Source organism: Chanodichthys erythropterus, chromosome 10 (genome assembly GCF_024489055.1).
Source record: "Chanodichthys erythropterus isolate Z2021 chromosome 10, ASM2448905v1, whole genome shotgun sequence".
Lineage (NCBI taxonomy): Eukaryota > Metazoa > Chordata > Actinopteri > Cypriniformes > Xenocyprididae > Chanodichthys > Chanodichthys erythropterus.
In genome coordinates this window covers 4,760,011-4,780,345 of record NC_090230.1, presented here as the reverse complement: position 1 = coordinate 4,780,345, position 20,335 = coordinate 4,760,011, and the positions used below count along the sequence as shown (strand labels likewise).

At 36.5% G+C, this 20,335-nt stretch overlaps 2 protein-coding genes across 3 annotated transcripts in view; both read right to left on the bottom strand.

Annotated features, from left to right (window-relative positions):
- The window catches only part of LOC137027625 (E3 ubiquitin-protein ligase RNF123), a 198,078-nt gene extending 188,633 nt beyond the window's left edge, over nucleotides 1-9,445 (bottom strand). The window contains exons 1-5 of one of the 2 annotated variants that reach the window (XM_067395870.1): nucleotides 9,329-9,445; nucleotides 8,351-8,453; nucleotides 8,175-8,262; nucleotides 4,126-4,205; nucleotides 3,806-3,900 (exon numbers count right to left, since the gene is read on the bottom strand). In XM_067395870.1, the coding sequence (XP_067251971.1) occupies nucleotides 3,806-3,900; nucleotides 4,126-4,205; nucleotides 8,175-8,262; nucleotides 8,351-8,429 (342 nt within the window). In that variant the 5' untranslated portion in view covers nucleotides 8,430-8,453; nucleotides 9,329-9,445. The remainder of the gene's footprint in view (nucleotides 1-3,805; nucleotides 3,901-4,125; nucleotides 4,206-8,174; nucleotides 8,263-8,350; nucleotides 8,454-9,328) is intronic. The other variant, XM_067395871.1, reaches the window with a different exon arrangement.
- A 2,595-nt stretch (nucleotides 9,446-12,040) lies between these two features.
- terf2ip (telomeric repeat binding factor 2, interacting protein) lies at nucleotides 12,041-16,064 on the bottom strand. The gene is made up of 4 exons (XM_067398518.1): nucleotides 15,942-16,064; nucleotides 14,483-15,428; nucleotides 14,270-14,391; nucleotides 12,041-12,719 (listed from the first exon to the last, which is right to left on the bottom strand). The coding sequence occupies exons 2-4, from the start codon at nucleotides 15,414-15,416 to the stop codon at nucleotides 12,138-12,140; spliced, it is 1,638 nt and encodes a 545-aa protein (XP_067254619.1). The 5' UTR covers nucleotides 15,417-15,428; nucleotides 15,942-16,064; the 3' UTR covers nucleotides 12,041-12,137.
- Nucleotides 16,065-20,335: the final 4,271 nt, after the last annotated feature.

The following is a 20,335-nucleotide window of genomic DNA, read 5'->3' as shown; positions in this document are numbered from 1 at the left end:
CTGAATGTGTCTGTGAAGTTTCAGCTCAAAATACCCCATAGATTTTTTTTTAATTCATTTTTTTAACTGCCTATTTTGGGGCATCATTATAAATGAGCCAATTCAGGGCTACTGTGCCCGGTTGCATAAAGCACCTTAAGTGTAATTTTCCCTTAAGATCGCCCTTATGTTTCCCTTAAACTTAAGGGTGTTGCAGAAAATAACCGTTAAGTGTTACTTAAGGGTTTCTTTAGGCGAAACGTCATAAACCCTTAAGAATTTCCCTTAAGTATATATTTTTCACTTAAGTAATGCGTAAGTGTTGCATAAAGCCCCTTAACCTTCATTTCCCTAAGTATATCGTAAGGTTCGTAAAACTTCACCTTAAGTGTTACACAGAGTGAGCAGGTTCAATCCAAGTCATATAACGTGCCACGATCGGCCGCTTTATATGATAGACAAATTGTACTTTAGCGGTTTATTCACATAAACATTGATGAAATATAACATATCTTATAACATATCTTATATGGTCAACGGAAGCGCAAACGTGCGTGCATCACACGCAAAAACAAACCTCATTTGTTCTTGCGCGCACATTTGAGCTTCCGACACATCCGTAATCATATGGATGTCTTTCAATAAATGGACATAAATGATGAGAGAATATTAAAAATATCTTTATTTGTTGTCCAAAGATGAATGAAAGTCTTATGGGTTTGGAACGACATGAGGGTTGTCAGGGTGAGTGAATGACGGCAGAAATCTCAATTTTGAGTAAACAATCAATTTGAGTTTCTCGTCTCTTTCATATTTGGTTTTCTTTTTTGTTTTCCTTATCCATATTATGTTGTTTTCTGTGAAAACTTACCACGATACGTATTAACAAATAACGTGTCCATGGCAACAGTAGAATTTTTTAACGGCAAAACCTGGGATGCTGTCGTTAAACACTTAACGGTTTCCCTTACCTAAGAGAACAGTTTAAGAGATTATATGCAACACCCTTAAGTCATTCCCTTAGTTAAGGGGAAATCACGCCTTAAGTGTCATACTTAAGGGAAAAACTTAAGGTGCTTTATGCAACCGGGCACTGGCCCTTTAATTCTCGTGCTCCACACCCACGGAGCTCGCGCTTGCCTTGAACAGTGCATAACAAAGTTCACACAGCTAATATAACACTCAAATGGATCTTTAGAAAGTGTTCGTCATGCATACTGCATGCATGCGTCGGATTATTTGAGTATTATATACTGTTATATTGTTTACATTTGATTCTGAATGAATTTGAGGCTGTGCTCCGTGGCTAACAGCTAATGCTACACTGTTGGAGAGATTTATAAAGAATGAAGTTGTGTTTATGCATTATACAGACTGCAAGTGTTTAAAAATGAAAATAGAGACGGCTCTCTTGTCTCCGTGAATACAGTAAGAAACGATGGTAACTTTAACCACATTTAACAGTACATTAGCAACATGCTAACGAAACATTTAGAAAGACAATTTACAAATATCACTAAAAATATCATGATATAATGAATCATGTCAGTTATTATTGCCCCATCTGCCATTTTTCGCTATTGTTCTTGCTTGCTTACCTAGTCTGATGGAGTTTGAGACTCTCTGTATGTCATTTCCATGTAATGAACTCTTGTTATTTGACTATGCCAACATAAATTCAATTTTTCATTCGAGGGCACCTTTAAAAAGTTCATGAAGAGATCGTAAAACTAATCCATATGAATCGAGCGGTTTAGTCCAAATTTTCTAAAGAGACTTGAACATACTGAATTTAGGATTTTACTCACATACAAACATTGATCAGCGAACATAAACAGAAGCTCAACTGAACCTGCTTGATGCGCGAGAACAAACCTCTGCCAAAAGCTCAAATGTGCTGTGTGACACACGAGAATGAACCTCAGAGTTTCCATTTACTACAACTGATGTGTGAGTTGATGAATGTTTGTATGTGAATAAAAGCTAAATTAAATCTGTAAAAGTGATGAAGTGATAAAGTGATCAAGTTTCTTCAAAAAATGTATATCCGAAAAAGCATAATTTTTTAACTTTAAAGCTGACTAAACAACTCAATTCATATGGATTAGTTTTATAATCTCTTTATGAACTTTTTGAAGCATTAAAGTGTCAGTTGCATAGATATCTATGTAGAAACAGAAAGCTCTCAGATTTCATCAAAAAGATCTTCATTTGTGTTCAGAAGATGACCGAAAGTATTACACCGCATTCCATGCTTGATGGAGGGCGTGTCTGAAGTTTGGTGTTTACGCAACTGTCAGTGACAACAGCCAATCACATTACTTTCCGGTGTTGCATGAACGCAATAGGCTAGCGTCTGCACTAGGGTATTTGCATAAGCATACTCTCCTCTGATTGGTCAGATGCCCCAGTCTGTTGTGATTGGTCTACTCTGCTCTGATTGGTCAGATGGCCAGTCTATTGCATACTCAGCTCCGACTGGTCAGATGTCCCAGTCTGTATTGATTGGTCTACTCTGCTATGATTGGTCAGCCGGCCCAGTCTGTTATTGGTTTTCGTATCATTTCAAGCATAAGCCCTTATCTTTTGGAAGTGCAGGTGAAGTGGATTGGCTTTCACAGTGCAGAATACAGATTCTTCTCGACATGTCAACTACACAGACCAAGATCTTCCAGTCTCAGCTACAACTACAGTGTTTGAGGGCGGGTCAAAGTAGATAAAGACCACAGACTGGCATTATGCAAATTTGTTACAAACCTACATGTGCAGGAAGTAAGACTGAAATTACTGACGACTCAGTTCAGGCAGTTCAGAATTGGTTGTTCTTTTAAGGAAACAATAACTACATTTATCTTTGAAACTTTGCAGAACTTGTACCTCTCACAAACAGCTGTATTACACACAACATGAAAGGTCATATCCGAAAAAGCATAATAGGGGCGCTTTAAAGGGATAGTTCACTCAAAAATGAAAATTTGATGTTTATCTGCTTACCCCCAGTGCATCCAAGTTGTAGGTTAATTTTTTTCTTCAGTCGAATGCAAATTATGATTTTTAACTGCAACCGCTGCCGTCTGTCAGTCAAATAATTGCAGTAGATGGGAACTTCAACTATAACAGTAAATAAAACTTGCTTAGACAAATCAAAATTAAACCCTGCGGCTCGTGATGACACATTAATGTCCTAAGACACGAAACGATCGGTTTGTGCGAGAAACCGAACATTATTTATATAATTTTTACCTCTAATACACCACTATGTCCAACTTCGTTCAGCTTCCTGTTAGTGAGGTCAAAAAACGCGTTGTGATGACGGAAGTGATGTCTCGCCCATATACTTCAATGAGCACGAGACATCACTTCCGTTGTCAGAGCGCGATCAGACCTCACTAGCCGGAAGCTGAACGAAGTTGGACATAGTGGTGTATTAGAGGTAAAAAAATTATATAAATACTGTTCGGTTTCTCGCACAAACCGATCGTTTCGTGTCTCAGGACATCAATGTGCCGTCACGAGCCGCAGGGTTTAATTTGGATTTGTTTATGGAAGTTTTTTCGACTCTTGTTGTTCAAGTTCCCAATCACTGCTATTATTTGACTGACAGACGGCAGCGGTTGCAGTTAAAAATCATAATTTGCGTTCGACTGAAGAAAAAAAGTCCTCTACATCTTGGATGCACTGGGGGTAAGCAGATAAACATCAAATTTTCATTTTTGGGTGAACTATCCCTTTAAAGCTGACTTGAATTTGATGTTTTACCTGCCAGCTAATTTGTGCAACTTTTTAAAAATATAAGTATAAATAATCACGGCAATCAATTTCTCACCCCCAAAAGGTCATCGTCAACAAATAACAGCCCTTCAAACCCACTGCTGTGATCCAGGACAACAGTTGAAGGTCCAAGGCAGCCTTCTATCTGATCTGTATACGAAAAGAAAAAAGAAAAAACATTCAGAAAATTAATGAAAACATGACTGTAATCAATCAGCAAATAAATAAACAAAATAAAAATAAATGCAAATTTAAATACTTTGAAAAATAGGTGATTTTTATTTTAGTAAATGTATTTAGGTCTCATTTTAGAGTCAGTTGTGAATCATTGAGCAGCACTACTGCCAACAGTGTACGTGTAAGTCGTCGAATGACCTTTGCCGTCCTCAGCGACATTATCTTCAGCCAGCAGCTTCTCCAGATGAGCTCCAAGATCCTGGAACGTCAGAATTTTTCTACACAGAAGAGACATGACAGGTTGTCAGGTTACGTACTGAAGATACTAGACAAGGACTGAAGAAATATGATTAATACATTTATTTAAGTATGATAAAAGTTTCCACAATGAATATATGGGAATTTAAATTTGGAAATTGTTTTAGGAATTTTGAAAAATATTAGAAAAAGAAACAAAAACAAAAATTCTGCTGCATTTACAATCTAACAGCAAATTTGTGACACATAAAAAGCACAAAATACACAAGCAAAAGCATAACAACATGATAAAAAAAATGTAAAAAAAAAAATGAACAAATCACCTTAGGTACTGCATAGCAGCACCCAAGCAACCACCCAAAACAGATTCGCATAGCAACACACTAAGGAGCCGTTTAAACTAAACTGTTTCTATGCCTTTTTGGCCATTCATTTACACAACAACGGAGTTTTGGGTGCGTAAAAACTCAAACTTTTGAAAACGGGTATCAACGTGCACGTTTTTGAAAACAACAGTGTAAACTCAGAAGGTATCCGTGTAAAATACGAAAACGTGAATTTATGAAAACGGTGACATCATGAGCATGCATATTACTTGTTCAGTCTAGAGGCGTGTAGTGTTTCTTTACAAAGTGACATCGCCAACTACTGGCCTGGCATGAATAATACAGCATTTTTTGTCGGTTTTGTTACATTATTTTGATAATGTTGTCATCTGTACGCGAAAAAGGCAAAGAATAACATTTCCGTATTTAATACATCATTGTCATGTAAACGTACTTTTGAAGGTGTAGTATGTAATATTGACAGCTAGTGGTTGAAATGGATACTGCAGTCCAAATATAAAACATTGGACAGAGTTGTTTACCCTGCCCTTCCTCCGTACTTTTTGGTCTTGTTTCACCCTTAACTTGATTCTATCAAGAATCAAGAATCAATTCTATCTATTCTTCTTCATCTCAAAAGTGTACGCCGCATGACAGAAAACAGGACCCGGGTCAATATATTGTGTATTTTATTAATTTGATGCTACTGTGTGCAGCAGAGTGAACAACACTTGGGTTTACTGTATGTGTAACATAAAGGCAGCTTTCTGCTGCTTGCAAACTGACTCTTGAGGAGACAGCAGATTGCAAACCATTCATTTGCTGCACTGATTGCACTCACAATGCGCGATTAAACTGAAAATTACTAAGTTTTCATGAGAACCGTGCCCCCTTTCAAACTAAACTGCCAGTGTGAAAGCACCCTTAAGCTGGGTTCACACTGTATGACTTTGGCCACGATTTGGCCATCTGAGAGAAATGTTGAGAATCCTAAAAGATTCCTCTGATTCTAGGCCAAAGTCTTTGACAAGTTCTGGCTGTAGCATTGTTTTTCAGAGAAACATGTTTGTGAACTTAGCGTGTTTCCTAAATATCTGCAAATATATAATGGTATTTTATCCTTTAGTACAGTCAAAATAAAGCACCTTTAAACATACTCCAAGCACCTGCAGAAACTGTATAGCAACACCCTACCAACTACCCAAAACAACCAAACAAAAGCATAGCAGCACGCTAAAACATACAAATAACATCTTAGCAACTGCATAGCTCTACCAACTCTAATATTCCCATAAAAAATATGTCTCATCAAAAGAACTGAAATTAACATCTCAAAGTTCATCTAAGCTAAATATCTGTGGATAGAGTCATGTCAACTGTCACATGGTTACACAGTGGTGACAGATTCCCATCATGGCGCCTGACATAAATTCCACAATTAGAGATGATCATATGTAAACACATCCACCCTTTTCACAGGCCGCCTTCACCCCTCTGTGAGTGTCAGCTTTCTTTCATGTCCCATCATGCTCTATGTATAGATCAGAACCAGTAACCAGACACTGGCTGGAGGTGAGAGCCAATGGCACTCTTTGACGTGACAAGACAACAGCAACATCCATTCAAACAACTAATGCATCGAACTTTATCTCTTCATGATTTATGATCAGCTGAAAAATAATTAGTTACTTAAACAGACCAAATAAACTGATGACTCTGATGAAACTGCACTACACAGACTTCTGTCCAATCAGATGCTCTACAGAATAAAAAAGTCCCTTCCCCTACAACCACCTACATGAAAATAACGGTTCAAAACATTCAGATGAAAAAATTAATGACTACACAAAAATAAATATGACATCAAATATTATATAAATCGCTGTCAATGGGAAATTGCCTACAATGTTTGTAACGCACGCAATCTGCCTTAAAGGTGGAGTCAGTAGAATTTCAAAAACACTGTTTGGGAGTTAGTCGGGCCGACACCAACAACAAATGTGTAACCAATCAGCATTAGAGGGCGTGTGATGGTCGAGGAGAGAGAACGAGCAAGAGGGAGATTTGAAAATAATAATTTAAAAAAAACTGCAGAACGAGAGATGGGACACAATTAGTGCTCCACAATTTATCGCAATTTTATCACACGCAATTTGGCAAAGGCTGCGATTATTTTATACGCAGCTTGTCAGAGCTGTACGGCTCTGTGATCAGTAGTAAATGCTTCTCCATCTGAACGCCAGAGGGCGCTCTCGTTCAACTGCAAATATGCCATGCTGCCGAAGTAGAACACGCGTCATTCCAGGAAATCCCATACTATCGCTGTAGCTGAATAAACAGAAGATTGAAATGTTGTGATTGATTAAATGACTAATAAACACACGACTGCCTTATTCTGTGTAAGAAGCCACATCATCTCACAGAAGGATGTTTATAGTATATTCACTATAGTTTTTAACTATAGTGAATAAACTGTATTAATGAATTTAATGTTCAAGGTGTCTGAATAAATTTTGTTTTGACTGTGTGTATATATTATATTATATTATATTATATTATATTATATTATATTATATTATATTATATTATATTATATTATATTATATTATATTATATTATATTATATTATATTATATTATTATTATGGAAAAAATTAAGAGACCACTCCAAGTTCAGAAATCAATGTTAAGTGGTCTCTTAATTTTTTCCATAGCTGTATATATAAAACAAACTTCTATAATAATATACAACTAATTTAATAGTAATTAAAGAATTTTAAAAGGCATATTGATAAGTAATATTTAAATGTAATTTATTAAAAGTAAATTAAAGGTGCAATATGTAATATTTTCTGTCCGCTAGAGTTCGCTAGAAGCCTACTCAAGACATGTGGTGTTCACCTCAATGGCCGGTGGAATTTAATAGGGATAGGACTCGGGAAGAAATCAAGTTCATGGATGAGATTATTAACATTACTGTAGTATGAAGCAGAGCAGGACCGAGTGTTGTGGGAGCTGAATGAGGCCACTGGAGCGATTGCGCAACACACGCCTCACAAGCAGCAGAACTTTTATTATGCCACAGTTGCCGGTGCCGCTTCCACTTTTCCGGTCATGAGTATGGGGTAACGCAGCTCTGTTTATCATATTAGATACATTTGAGAGTGTTGAAAAGGATGTTATAGCATTATTCTGTGCGTTCGCTCGGCGGCTGCTGTGAGACACTTGTTTGAGACACACTGCAGTAAGATTGATTTTAGAATATCATATTAAATATTGGATGGCTTGTGTTGATAAATGGCATGCAATTAATTTTAAAACATATTGTATGATGGAGAAAATTCTGTATTACTGTTACTAAAAAATAAAGCTGCATCTGATTATGCCATGTTAGCTACTTGACAAAATAGTGTTTTCTTTGAGGCATGGTAAAGCATGGTACTCACAAAAAAACAAGAAAATTAGATTTAAACGAATCCTCACACGTCCCAGAGCCTTGGTTAAAATTGCAATTTTCTCACGATTTAAAAAATATTTGGAAATATTTGGAATATTGTAAGTACGCAAGTGAACAAAATATATAACACTGGCCTAGTGGTTTGTGGATATTTTACTGCAAAATTCTTAAAGATTACACCTTTAACTTTTAACTAAACCAACTAACCTGTAGGCGGCTGATGCTGGTCCCTGCTTAATAGAGGCAGGAAACACATGGTGCAGATAGTCACTCAATAACTTCTCATTGACAATACCTGAAAAAAATACATAATGGGCATATCTACATAAAGAACTCATTTATAGTGGGTTTACCTGCTGTAAAATGTTTTTACAGGGAAATACCTGTGACTTTGGGTTTGTCTGTGTCGGATGCCAGGCGATAGTTGCGTCGGGACAGGGCAGTGCCACCCTTTGAGCTCATACTGCCACTAGATGGATCACTGATCTGACAAACAAACACAGATCGATTACTGTATTGTTTAACATATACATACACATACATACACACACATACATACACATACATACACACACATACACACACATACACACACATACACACACATACATACACGAACATATATATATATTATACATATTATATGCCATTTCTATGCTGGTTATTTTATCAAAGAAAATCAGGACAAAGTTCTACCTTACATGTTAGGCACAAAAACAGAGACTGTACTATAGTACAGCAGAAGTACCATGATGATACAGTGACTTATCAGATAAGATGCTACATGCTTATACATACTTATGCTACATGATATTGACATGATACTACCATAATATGTCCAAAATCAAAACATCGTACTCGAGAAAGATATATGGAAGGCCTACGTTTTTGTTAGATGATTATTTATATTTTATCGGATTCAGAGTTCAGGTTAGTCTTTTTTTTTTTTTTTTTTTTTTTGTACTGTAATAGCAACACAGTCAAAACAATGCAGTGTAGACTAGAAATTATTTTGACAACTGCCTTAAACTACATTCAAATCCACATAATAACCTGCAGGTTCAATGTTTACATGCGGTATGTTTTAGCAAACATACTCAAACATTTGCACAATATAAACACACACACTCCCTTTAGCCACTATCTTGCTAACATTACGGCTTTAAGGCATGAACAACATCATGTATATATTTATAACAAACATAAATATCATTTAAGGACTGTAGGGGGGTCTAAAATGCCCAACATATGTGCAACAAAAACAATATTTAATGTGTTTCACCCTCCGTGTTCAACATATGACAGCCAGTGCTACTTTGATAATCCGTAAAATAAAATATAAACAAATAAAACGACATTACCGCTTTTTGTTTCCTTAATTTCTCCAGCAGTATTCACTGATTTGGTGTGTTGTGTTTATTTGTGATCAGCAGATTTTGTTATTAGACTCTCCGCTTTAAATGTGTCTACAGTCGCTGCCTTTAACCATAGAAATAAAACAAGCAGCAGGATGACAATCAGAAAAAACGGAGTGATAGAGTGGGCGGGGCTTGTAGGGCAAACGTTGTTTCTCATTGGTCAGATACGATGGGTTTAAAAAAATAATTTTCTTATTTTATCTTTTCTAGGTACTTTTTCAATTTAGTATCTATTAATGTTTCATAATGTTGTTTTTTATATGTAAATTATTGTCTGAGCTGCTGTAATAAGTAGTTCAAAGACGGCGTTTACACGTGCTTTTTGTAACTATTCTCAGCGCATTTCTTGATGGACCAATCAGAAACGCTCCTGCTTACAGCATCATTTAGCGATCGCGCTGGAGGATTTGTATTTATATGTCGTCAAGTGTCGTTTTTTAAAATAAACAGATTAAAACAATACAATTTTGTATACAAAATCCTCCTATAACACAAAATACGTCCTGAGATTAGAATACGATGAAATGTGGGAAGGGGGTTAGTTTATGAGCCATGAAGAGCCCCCTGCAGGAATTTAACTGTGTTTCTTATGGGAAACGATTTATTAGCACGTAAATTTGCCGTACAATTCCTTTAACACATACGATTCACTGCTATAGAGCGCGTTTTAGGACAAAATACGTAGACATGAACGAAAGCGAATCATCATTTCCATAAAAAATACCATTGGGCGGCAAATGTTGTCAGTTAATAGCTGTTTCCCGTATTATTCTTGCAAAGGACACTAGAGGTCTAAAAAAGCCGAATCCTCAAAAGTATTTGCTTATCTGGAAACATTTGTGTGCTAAAAAAAATGTCGGGTTAAATCTACTATTCATTTGTGTCTGTCATGGGCCTACACATGAAAATGTGTTCCATCTGCCATAAATATAAAAATACTTCCCAGTAATCACGAGACTGTTGCTCCACCGTGAACAGCGCTGAGAAAAGTAACAGATGTCACTTGACTATACCATGCAGTTCAAGCAGTGTTTTGGTCAATTAACAGATTAGTTCACTTTCAAATTAAATTTTCCTGATAATTTACTCACCCCCATGTCATCAAAGATGTCCATGTCTTTCTTTCTTCAGTCGAAAAGAAATTAAGGTTTTTGATGAAAACATAGGATTTTTCTCCATATAGTGGACTATCCAAACGGTTGAAGGTCAAAATTAGTTTCAGTGCAGCTTCAAAGCGTTCTACGTGATCCCAGACGAGAAATAAGGGTCTTATCTAGAGAAACCATCAATCATTTTAAAAATAAATAAATAAATTTTACACATTTTAACCATAAATGTTCATCTTGAACTTGCTTTCTTCGTCTTCTCTATTAGAATTCTGGCAGTGTAGACACTGCTAAGTGTATTACTGCCCTCCACAGGTCAAAGTTTGAACTAAATTGTCATATGCTAGTGCAAGTATATAACATATTAGTTCAAACTTTGACCTGGGCAGTAATACAATTAGCAGTGTCTACACTGCTGCAATTCTAATAGAGAAGAAGAAGAGAGCTAGTTCAAGATGAGCATTTATCACCCAAAAATGAAAATTCTGTCATTACTTACCCTCATGCGATTCCACACCCGTAAGACCTTCATTCATCTTTGGAACACAAATTAAGATATTTTAGTTGAAATCCGATGGCTCAGTGAGGCCTCCATAGCCAGCAATGATATTTCCTCTCTCAAGATCAATTAATGTACTACTAAATCAGTTCATGTGAGTACAGTGGTTCAATATTAATATTATAAAGAGGCGAGAATATTTTTGGTGCACCAAAAAAACAAAATAACGACTTATATAGTGATGGCAGATTTCAAAACATTGCTTCAGGAAGCTTCGGCGCATCATGAATTAGCGTGTCGAGTTATGATTCGGATCGCCTGTCAAACTGCTGAAATCACGTGACTTTGGCGCTCTGAACAGCTGATTCGACACGCTGATTCATTATGCTCCGAAGCTTCCTGAAGCAGTGTTTTGAAATGTAAGTTGTTTTTGTTTTTGTTTTTTTTTGGGCGCACCAAAAATATTCTCGTCGCTTTATAATATTAATATTGAACCACTTTATTCACATGAACTGATTTAAATATGTTTTTAGTACCTTTATGGATCTTGAGAGAGGAAATGTCATTGCTGGCTATGCAGGCCTCACAGAACCATCGGATTTCAACTAAAATATCTTAATTTGTGTTCTGAAGATTAACAAAGGACTTACGGGTGTGGAACGGCATGAGGGTGAGTAATAATAAATGACAGAATTTTCATTTATGGGTGAACTAACCCTTTAAGTCTATAGGCATGTTATGTTTCTTTACAAAGTGACATTGACAACTACTGGCCTGGCATGAATAATACAGCACTTTTAACCATATTCGTGGATCCGCAAACAGGGATTGTTTTGACAATGTTGTCGTCTGTACGTGAAAAACGCAAAGGAAAAACCTTTCGTAAGCATGTAAACCCTTAAACTCGTTCAATAATACTGCGTTTAACACAATCAGTTAGAAAAATACTTTAATTTATATATTTAACAAAGTAATTATTAGCAAAATTCTTATTTCAAGTTCTCAACATACAAATGAAATTGTACCAAACTGAGAAGGTTGAACAGAGAATACATAACTGAGTGATAACAGTATTATTGTAACTAGTACTGTCTAGTTGAGCTGCTGGGTTTCACAGAACATCCGTTAAACCAAACAACAAATGCTCTCAGTTTTTTCCAGCCGTGAGGAAGGCTCTTCTCCTGGTCACTTCCTCCTCTCCGAATTTCGACTGGAGCTGCTCAAGTTCATATGGATCAGCCAACAAGAGGATCTCATCATCCAGATGATTCCAGAGAGGCCCGTGAACCTCATGCTCATACCCATCTAGCAGATACACCCGAGCACTTATAAGGTCACCACTGGCTTTCAACAGCGCCTTGGTCACCTCAACCAGGTCTTTCTTAGTCTCTCTCATCAAGGTCTTGACATGTTCCTTGACGTCTACCAAGACTCTGGAGAGCGTTTCCTCTGGAGTTTCTCTCGCCTGGCTGTGGTTTTGTTCCCGTGACTCGGAGTCAAACATGAATATGTGGGCATTGGAAGCTGTGGAACTGGGTTCTGGACGCTCTTCCTCAGGTGCTGATGAATCCTGTTCAGCTTCTTCATGGCGTTTCTGGCTTTCTGGTTCAGCTTGGCTTTCTGGTTCCCTGGCAAATGTTGCAGGTGATGCTGCTGAACTTTCATGTGTGTTTGAGGGCTCGACGATCTGTGCTTCACATGGATCTTCGCCTTCTTCACTTTCATCCATCTGTGGAAATACATACAAGTCATTGAAGTGCATCTTACTGATTTGTCCACTAAGGTTTACGAAGCTGAAATGCTGGAAATCTATCCTTTTACAAATGTATTTTGGATAAGTAAAGAACAAATGAGTCCATGACATATAAGAGCACCCATAATAAACTCTTTTAAAAATCTAGTTCAAAAAGTGTAAAGATCTAAGAAATTGTTCAAACCAATTCAAGTTAGTTTCATATGGTTTTTAAAACCTTTCATACTATTTTCATACTATGTGCACCCATCAAGAATAATATTTTCTTTCTTAGACTTGAGTGTACACATCTTAACTATTAATTTTTTACAAATAGTAGGAATTAATTCATAAATATCTTGAGGGATAACGACTTTGTCAGTTTGTTGGTCACACTATATTGGTGAAAAAATGTTTTCAAATATTTCTGATAATATTTTAAAATTCTAAAACAAAAAAAAAAGTTATTCATAATATTATTATTATTATTATTATTATTATTATTATTATTATTATTTTGAAAAATATTCTCTCTGATTGCCGGCCAGGGAAATTTCAACTTTTTTACCCTTTGTTCCAATATTATTACAAGTGTGTAAAGATTTTGTAAGTATATTGCATAGTTGTGCTTGGAGCCAATTGTTTTATTTGTAATGGAAATGTGTGGAAATAATTTTTGGCCAGGCTGTCATTCAACAAAATGATGTATGCAAAAACAAGAAAGAACCATTGTGTAGTTAAACCTGAAGCTGTAGTTTGCCTTTTTTGCCAAATAATTTTGTCAGATACATAAATACCTGAACCAAGTTTAGTGTTTTGTTCTTCCCTCATATTTAAAACTCATATTTAACTGTATTTTCCTCATATGTTAATGATTTAATCAAACATGTAGGGTCATTAAAGGAACACTCCACTTTTTTTGACTAGACCGTTAGCATCGCGCTTAAAAATGAGTTTTGATATTTTTCCTATTTAAAACTTGACTCTTCTGTAGTTACATCGTGTACTAAGACCGACGGAAAGTTGAAAGTTGCGATTTTCTAGGCTGATATGGCTCGGAACTATACTCTCATTCAGGCGTAATAATCAAGGAATTTTGCTGCCGTACCATGGCTGCAGTAGTGCAATGATATTACGCAGCGTCTCTCTCTTTGGTCATTTTTAAGCGCGATGCTAACGGTCTAATCAGATTCAATGAACTATGCTAAGCTATGCTAAAAGTGGTACCGCCAGAACCGGAGATCGGCTGAATGGATTCGAAAAACGGTAAAACTCTAGGGGAGTTGGAAAATGAGCCTATTTTCAAAAAAAGTGGAGTGTTCCTTTAAAGACACATATCCCCTCCAGACATCACTTTTGGCCACTACTGTATATATGAAATAATATTAAAATCCTATGTCAAACTACCTAAATTAAAATAATTCCTAATAGGCGTATCCAATTTTAATCTCATTTTTAAATTAATAGATCCGCACAATGAATGAGGTTCATGTCACTTACGCAACAGCTTTATCTAGTCAGGGTCGGTTGATATTGTTCAATCTTACCACATCTGAGTCCTCAAACTCCCTTGCAGCTTTTGCAAGTATCCCAAGTTTCTTAGAATCAGCTGTGGAGGTTTTGCTGGTTGTTTGTTTTGTGTTGTTGAGAGATGGATGTTCACTTGATCCTAAAGTAAAGTAAAATGAAAAAGGTTTTTTGGACAAAACTCAAGGAACAATACAGTAAATAAAACCATGTAATGAAATGAACAATATTACCATCTGGAATGTCTCGCCCCTCACAATCTTCATCTAGTCTAGGTCTTTTGGACATTTCAGGCCCTAGAGTCTCTTGTTCTTGAACTGGGACACAGGACTCGTCCTGACTGTCATGGCTTGAGGCTTGTGGTGGCTCGCCTGCCGCCTCTGGCACATCTGGAGGAGAACTGGCTCTCTCAGGAGAAGGTGGAGGGTTGGTCCTAACGGCCGGACACAAACTGCTTTCTGTGGTGATTTGTGTTTCAGAGGAATCTGACACAACGATGGACTTGCAAGGTGACTTTCTTAAGGTATCAGTCTCAGGTTCTGAGGTCTGAGTCACTTTCTTCTTAGATAAGGGGCTTTGAGTAAAGGAAAGAGCTTTTTTTCTAGGGGCTGTGGCAGGACTCTTTTTTGGGCTTTTCTCTGTGAGCTTATGCTGAAGGTGCTTTAGAAACCGATCCTTCATGGACTGCCAGCTATGGTCGGTCACACGCCGTTTCTCCATTTCTTTCCAAACCAGGTTGCCTTTGGCGTCATGTTGCCGCTTTTCCATGAACTTCAAAATAGCGGTGTCATCTTCAAGAGAGTAACCCAACCGCCCATTGCCCTGATGACGGGTAGCCATCCTCGTCTGGACAGACGGTCCGACGCTAATCACATAGTCGTTCAGATTCAACTGTAGGTTCTGCTCTGCACAATCTCCAATGAATTTCGTTGAGATATACTTTTGTCCAGTGCTCGCCATGGCATTAGTCACATCGCCCGGATCGACCAGCAAAATGGCACCGGGCTCTTGATTCCGACACAAAATGCCTCCTCCGTTAGTTATCAGAGGGTAAAGCTGCATTTTAGTCGGCCCGGGTCTCACGTAAAAGCGCATTGAATGTCCATTGGCATCCAGGAATAATACAGGAGATATTTCACAGACCTCCTCATCTCCTGGCTTTGACATTGTGAAGATTATCTGAGGGTTAAATGTGAAAGTTAGCTGTTTTCATATTACCATGGTTTATGTTTAAAAGAAGTTATTTAGGTTTTAAGTAATAAAACAATAGATATATTATTTAAAATGATAGATATATTATTTAAATATGATATAGACAGATATTGGTGGAACATGTACATAGTTAATTTGATGAAATGCACTCAGAAGTGTCAAATTAGTTTGACAAAATATCTAACAGCATTTGTTTGCAAATGTATTAATATGAGTAATAGTTTCATCTTTTATGCCGTTACAAAATTCAAGCTTTGACTCACTGTCTTGATTTTCAGCATCACACTGTTTTAAAAGCGCACATATTTGTAATAAAGTAAAAATGTAATATCCATAACCATAACTTGCTGCAGTCATAGCACCATTTACATTTGCAAATCACACAGACTTTTCCTGCTATTCTGCTTTGCAGCAATTAGCATCAATTCTTACAAAAGTCTAATATAAACTCACTGCCTTTTGAAAAAATATATAAAGTACCTGCGTTTCGCAGTGCTACAGGAGCGAGTCCAAAGAATCTCTGAGCTGTGAGATATGTGGGAAAAAAAGGAACAAAATAAGAGACACTGCTTCAGCGCGCGCGAGAAGAGACGCCTGCATGAGAGCGCGCGTTGTGACTTTAATTTTGAAAAAAGACGGATAAGGAAATGTTCAATGGGTCTCAACGCGGGAAAACAATAAAAGTGAAAGTAAAGGTGCTAAAAGTAAAACGATTTTTATTAACCATTTTTTAGTGATGGTGGAAATAAAGCTTTTCAAAGCTTTGAATCAATTGAACCAATTGATTCACTGTTTCGAAGCGTTCGAATGGTTTGCCGCTGGGGGGCGATCTCAGTGAATCCGCATCATGATCCGCATGATTCATGGGTTCACAGAGATCGCCCCCCAGCGATGAACCATTGATATATCCAAACGTTTCTAAACTCTAAACAGTTGTGACGTAACGAAGCCTCGCTTACTAAAATCACGTGACTTTGGCAGATTGATTGACACACGCTGTGAACCACTGATTCGAAACAAAAGATTCGTACAGATTTCATGAAGCAGTGTTTCGAAATCGCCCATCAGTATCATTTTAATCAACCAAAATGTATTAAACATGACAAGGATTTATATTGAATTATTTTATTTTGTTGTTGTTAGTTGTAGTAGTAGCCAAGTAGTTTATGGCCAGAGGGCTGTTTCATAAAAGATGCTAAGAAAAGCGAGGATTAAACTCCAAAACCTGACTTGAGTCAACCTAACAAATGAGTTTGGGCTAAAACTGTTTCATAAAAGGTAATTGAAGTTCACACAGTCCCGCTAATTCGATCCAGGTTCACCTAGTCAAGGTAATTTAGCGTGCACGCTTTTCTTAAGCAGCCCTAGAGGTCGATCATGGATCAAATCGATCCACCATAGGAAACAGCATACATTTTGTGCTATTTTATGCGTTTGAGAGATCGTGTTTTCCTCAGTGCATAACTTACTTTTACATTCTCCATCTGTAAATGTTAGAAAGTCATGCAAATATTTCCATTTTGCAGCTAAACTAACAGTGAACGAGCGCTAAACAGACGGGACGCAATGCGCAATAATTATAAAATATACATTTCGCTAAAATATTTGATGTTGGACATTAAATGTGCCTTATTTACAATTTTAATCCTACTAGTAAGTGTATTTTTATGATAGTAACTGTAAATGGACTATTGTAATGGGGTAAATCAATACTTTGGGCCATTTACTGAGTTTAGATTCATCTTACCAATTCAAATTTAGTCTGTGCATATTTATTTTAATTTTTAATTTTGTGATTTTAATTTCTGCTCTTCTAATAACCATAAAGATTACTACTGCCAAACAAAACCAGAGAGAAATGTAGGCTATTCATATATTTTAAAACTATTAGATATTGGGCACAAAACATTATATACATATATATATATATATATATGTTAATAAGGTAAAAAAAAATTGTATGTGAGAGAGTCAGTTGTAATATCATTGTGTTCCTATTGGTCAGTGTTAGAGAAGCTCAGCTTAGCCTGACAGTTAGCCTGCTCCAGACCAGGCTAGTTTCCCAGCATAAGTTGCCAGAGTAACTGAGTTTGAACTAATTTAAGTTTGTTTTATGAAACAGAATTCGCTGACAACAAGTCTGACTAAGTAAAATAAGCCTGGCTTGTTTTCTAATCTTGTTTTATGAAACAGCCTTCTGGTTTCACAGACAAGCCTTGCATTTTGTGAACATAAGTAACTAGTAGTATTTACTATAATTAAGTAGTATAGTTACTATAACTATACTTACATAGGTCAAACAGACTTATCCATTAAGTCATAGTTGGTGTAATGGCTAGGTCAGAGTGACTGGTCAAATGTCAAAGATAGATGAAAATATGAGATGTTGTTTTAACACCTTTAAGACCTTTAAGAGAATACTACAGATCTTGCATTATCTCATGTCTGCATAGATGGAAAAAGACATATTTTAATATAAAAGTACATCACATAATCCATTCTAATGGAACATACACCCACTCCAATTTAAGCCTAAGTATTAAGTACTTGCAAATAAATCTTGCTGTAGCACTGCATATTAGCATTTGCAGTATCTTAATGAGTAAACAATTAAAAATCAATTTTGGCATCAATCCAGCAAAACTAATTATATTTTTCAAAACTAAAAATAGGCTACTAGCTGTAAATGTTGCTGTTTGAATATGTAAATCTGGCCGTATATTTGGATGTAATTCAGAATATTTCTTAATTTGGAATTAGAAAAAAAAAAAAAAAAAAAAACCTTTAGGGCACTTTTACATAACAACAATGTACTTAAAAAACTGAAAAGCTATCTGTAATATGCATGCGCATGTCACCATTTTCACAAATTCACATTTTTGTAGTTTTCATGGAGACAAATGAATGGCCAAAACGCATTAAAAGTTTTCAGTTTTTTTAGTTGACAATGGTGTTGTGTAAACGGCCCCTTAGATAAACTATGAATTTGAAGAAGAAAAAAACACAAAAAATATATTTTATTATATATGTGCAATAATAATTGAAATTTCTTTACCATTTAAGGGCAAGAAGTTATTTGTTTTTCAGTCATACTAGAAGACTAGCATGTTGCCTATTGCACAAAGCTGGTTTCAGTTGCTACCGAGGTATGTCTGAGATCAGTTTGAGCAAACTAGTTTTTTGAGTAAAGGGACATGTATCTGATGCAATAAAGCCACTCACCCTGTATCTCTTGCTCCAAACTAAGGTTTAGAAACAACCTAACCTGCAACTGTTTTTAAGAGACCAACCACGTATGCAGCAAAGATGTGACACTCAGCAATGGTGAGACTGTTCGATCGTTGAAGCAGCTATACAGATTCAATGCAGAAGATCCAGGCGGTCGACACCTCAGCGTCTGTCGACATAAATGTTCCATGCCGTCTTTATGTGGAGCAATGTTCTCTCCTGCAATCTCTCCACCAGCGGAATAGTATTTCCCCAGCTGATCATTCCTCACCACTCAGGTGGAAATACGTTTACCTTCTTTCAGGTGAATGTAGAGCCTTTCTGTTACTAAACTTCACTAGACATCCATCAACTGTTTTTCCACACAGCACTCTTTGTTGTCTTTCAGTTTTCTCTGTTCCCTCACTTCAGTCACACTTATTCAACCACAACTTTAAATACTACTTTTCCATGCTTTGGTTTAAACTTCTCCACCATTTATACAGTTTTCTCACTTTCACAATTATCTTTCAAAATGGGGGCAGGGATTGCAATGGTTTAATTTCTGTTTTCCTTTTCAGCACAGTTTTACTGATGATCCAGGATAAACAGTGACTCTTAAAAATAATGGGCGAGTCAGACCTAAATTTAGGACTCCTAAATTTTTGCTCTGATAGTAATTCACAATGCAGCTAAAACTATCTCCTAAATCTGTGAAAAGTTATGAGTAGTCAAGAGGACTCCTAAGTCACTAAGACCAAATCTCAAAGTGTTACAAAAATAAGAGTACTTTAAAGCACGACAAAAGATTTTAAAAACAATAATTTTACTTTATTATAAGGTGCACTTTTTGAAAGTGTATACTTAAATGTGCTAAGTAACAGTCACAAACTCTCACTTAAGTGGCCTTTCATTTTTAATAATATATGATCTGCAAGTACAGTTAAAAATAATTACACATTCAATACTAAGTGTGCTAAAGTAAGCACACTTATTTTTTTCACAAGGGACTATACATGAACTTTCTAGGAAATCGTTTGGATGATAAAACATGTGCTAAGAACATAAATGTCCATGTACCTGGTCAAGGACATCAATGGTGTCACAACATAGGGTTGAGTAGATTTGCTAAGGTAAGGCAGTTCAAAGGCCAACGTAACTTATATTCTCTGTGTACTCTTAAGTTTAGTTCCCATGCATCCTTCCTGTGTTTAATTCCTGTTCCCTTTGTTCCCATTGCTAGATGTTTTCTATGGTTACTAATTGGTTAATTGGTCATGTTCACCTGGTTCTTGATCAGTTCCTCTTTAAGCCATGTATTTAAGCCCTCAGTTTGGATCCTCTCTTTATCCTGTATACTGTCTTTACATATGTGAATCTGTTATGCTGAGTCTTTCCTTCTGAATTGTTTTTTGTTAATAAAATGGTCTGAATCACTGGTTCAAAACAAATGATTTACAAGGTTTCAAAGCTTCACAAAGCATGTTTCTAAAGTGCCCATCACTACTTCTGGATTGCCTTCTTTGGTTTTGGTTTATGTAAATAAACTAAATCTGCTGCATTTGAAATCCTCTGCTCCTCTTCCCTTGCCTGCTCTGTGACAGAGTATAGGACCAAACATGGATCTAGCAGCAGCCTTCATTATCCACTGGCCCAGTGCTCCCACT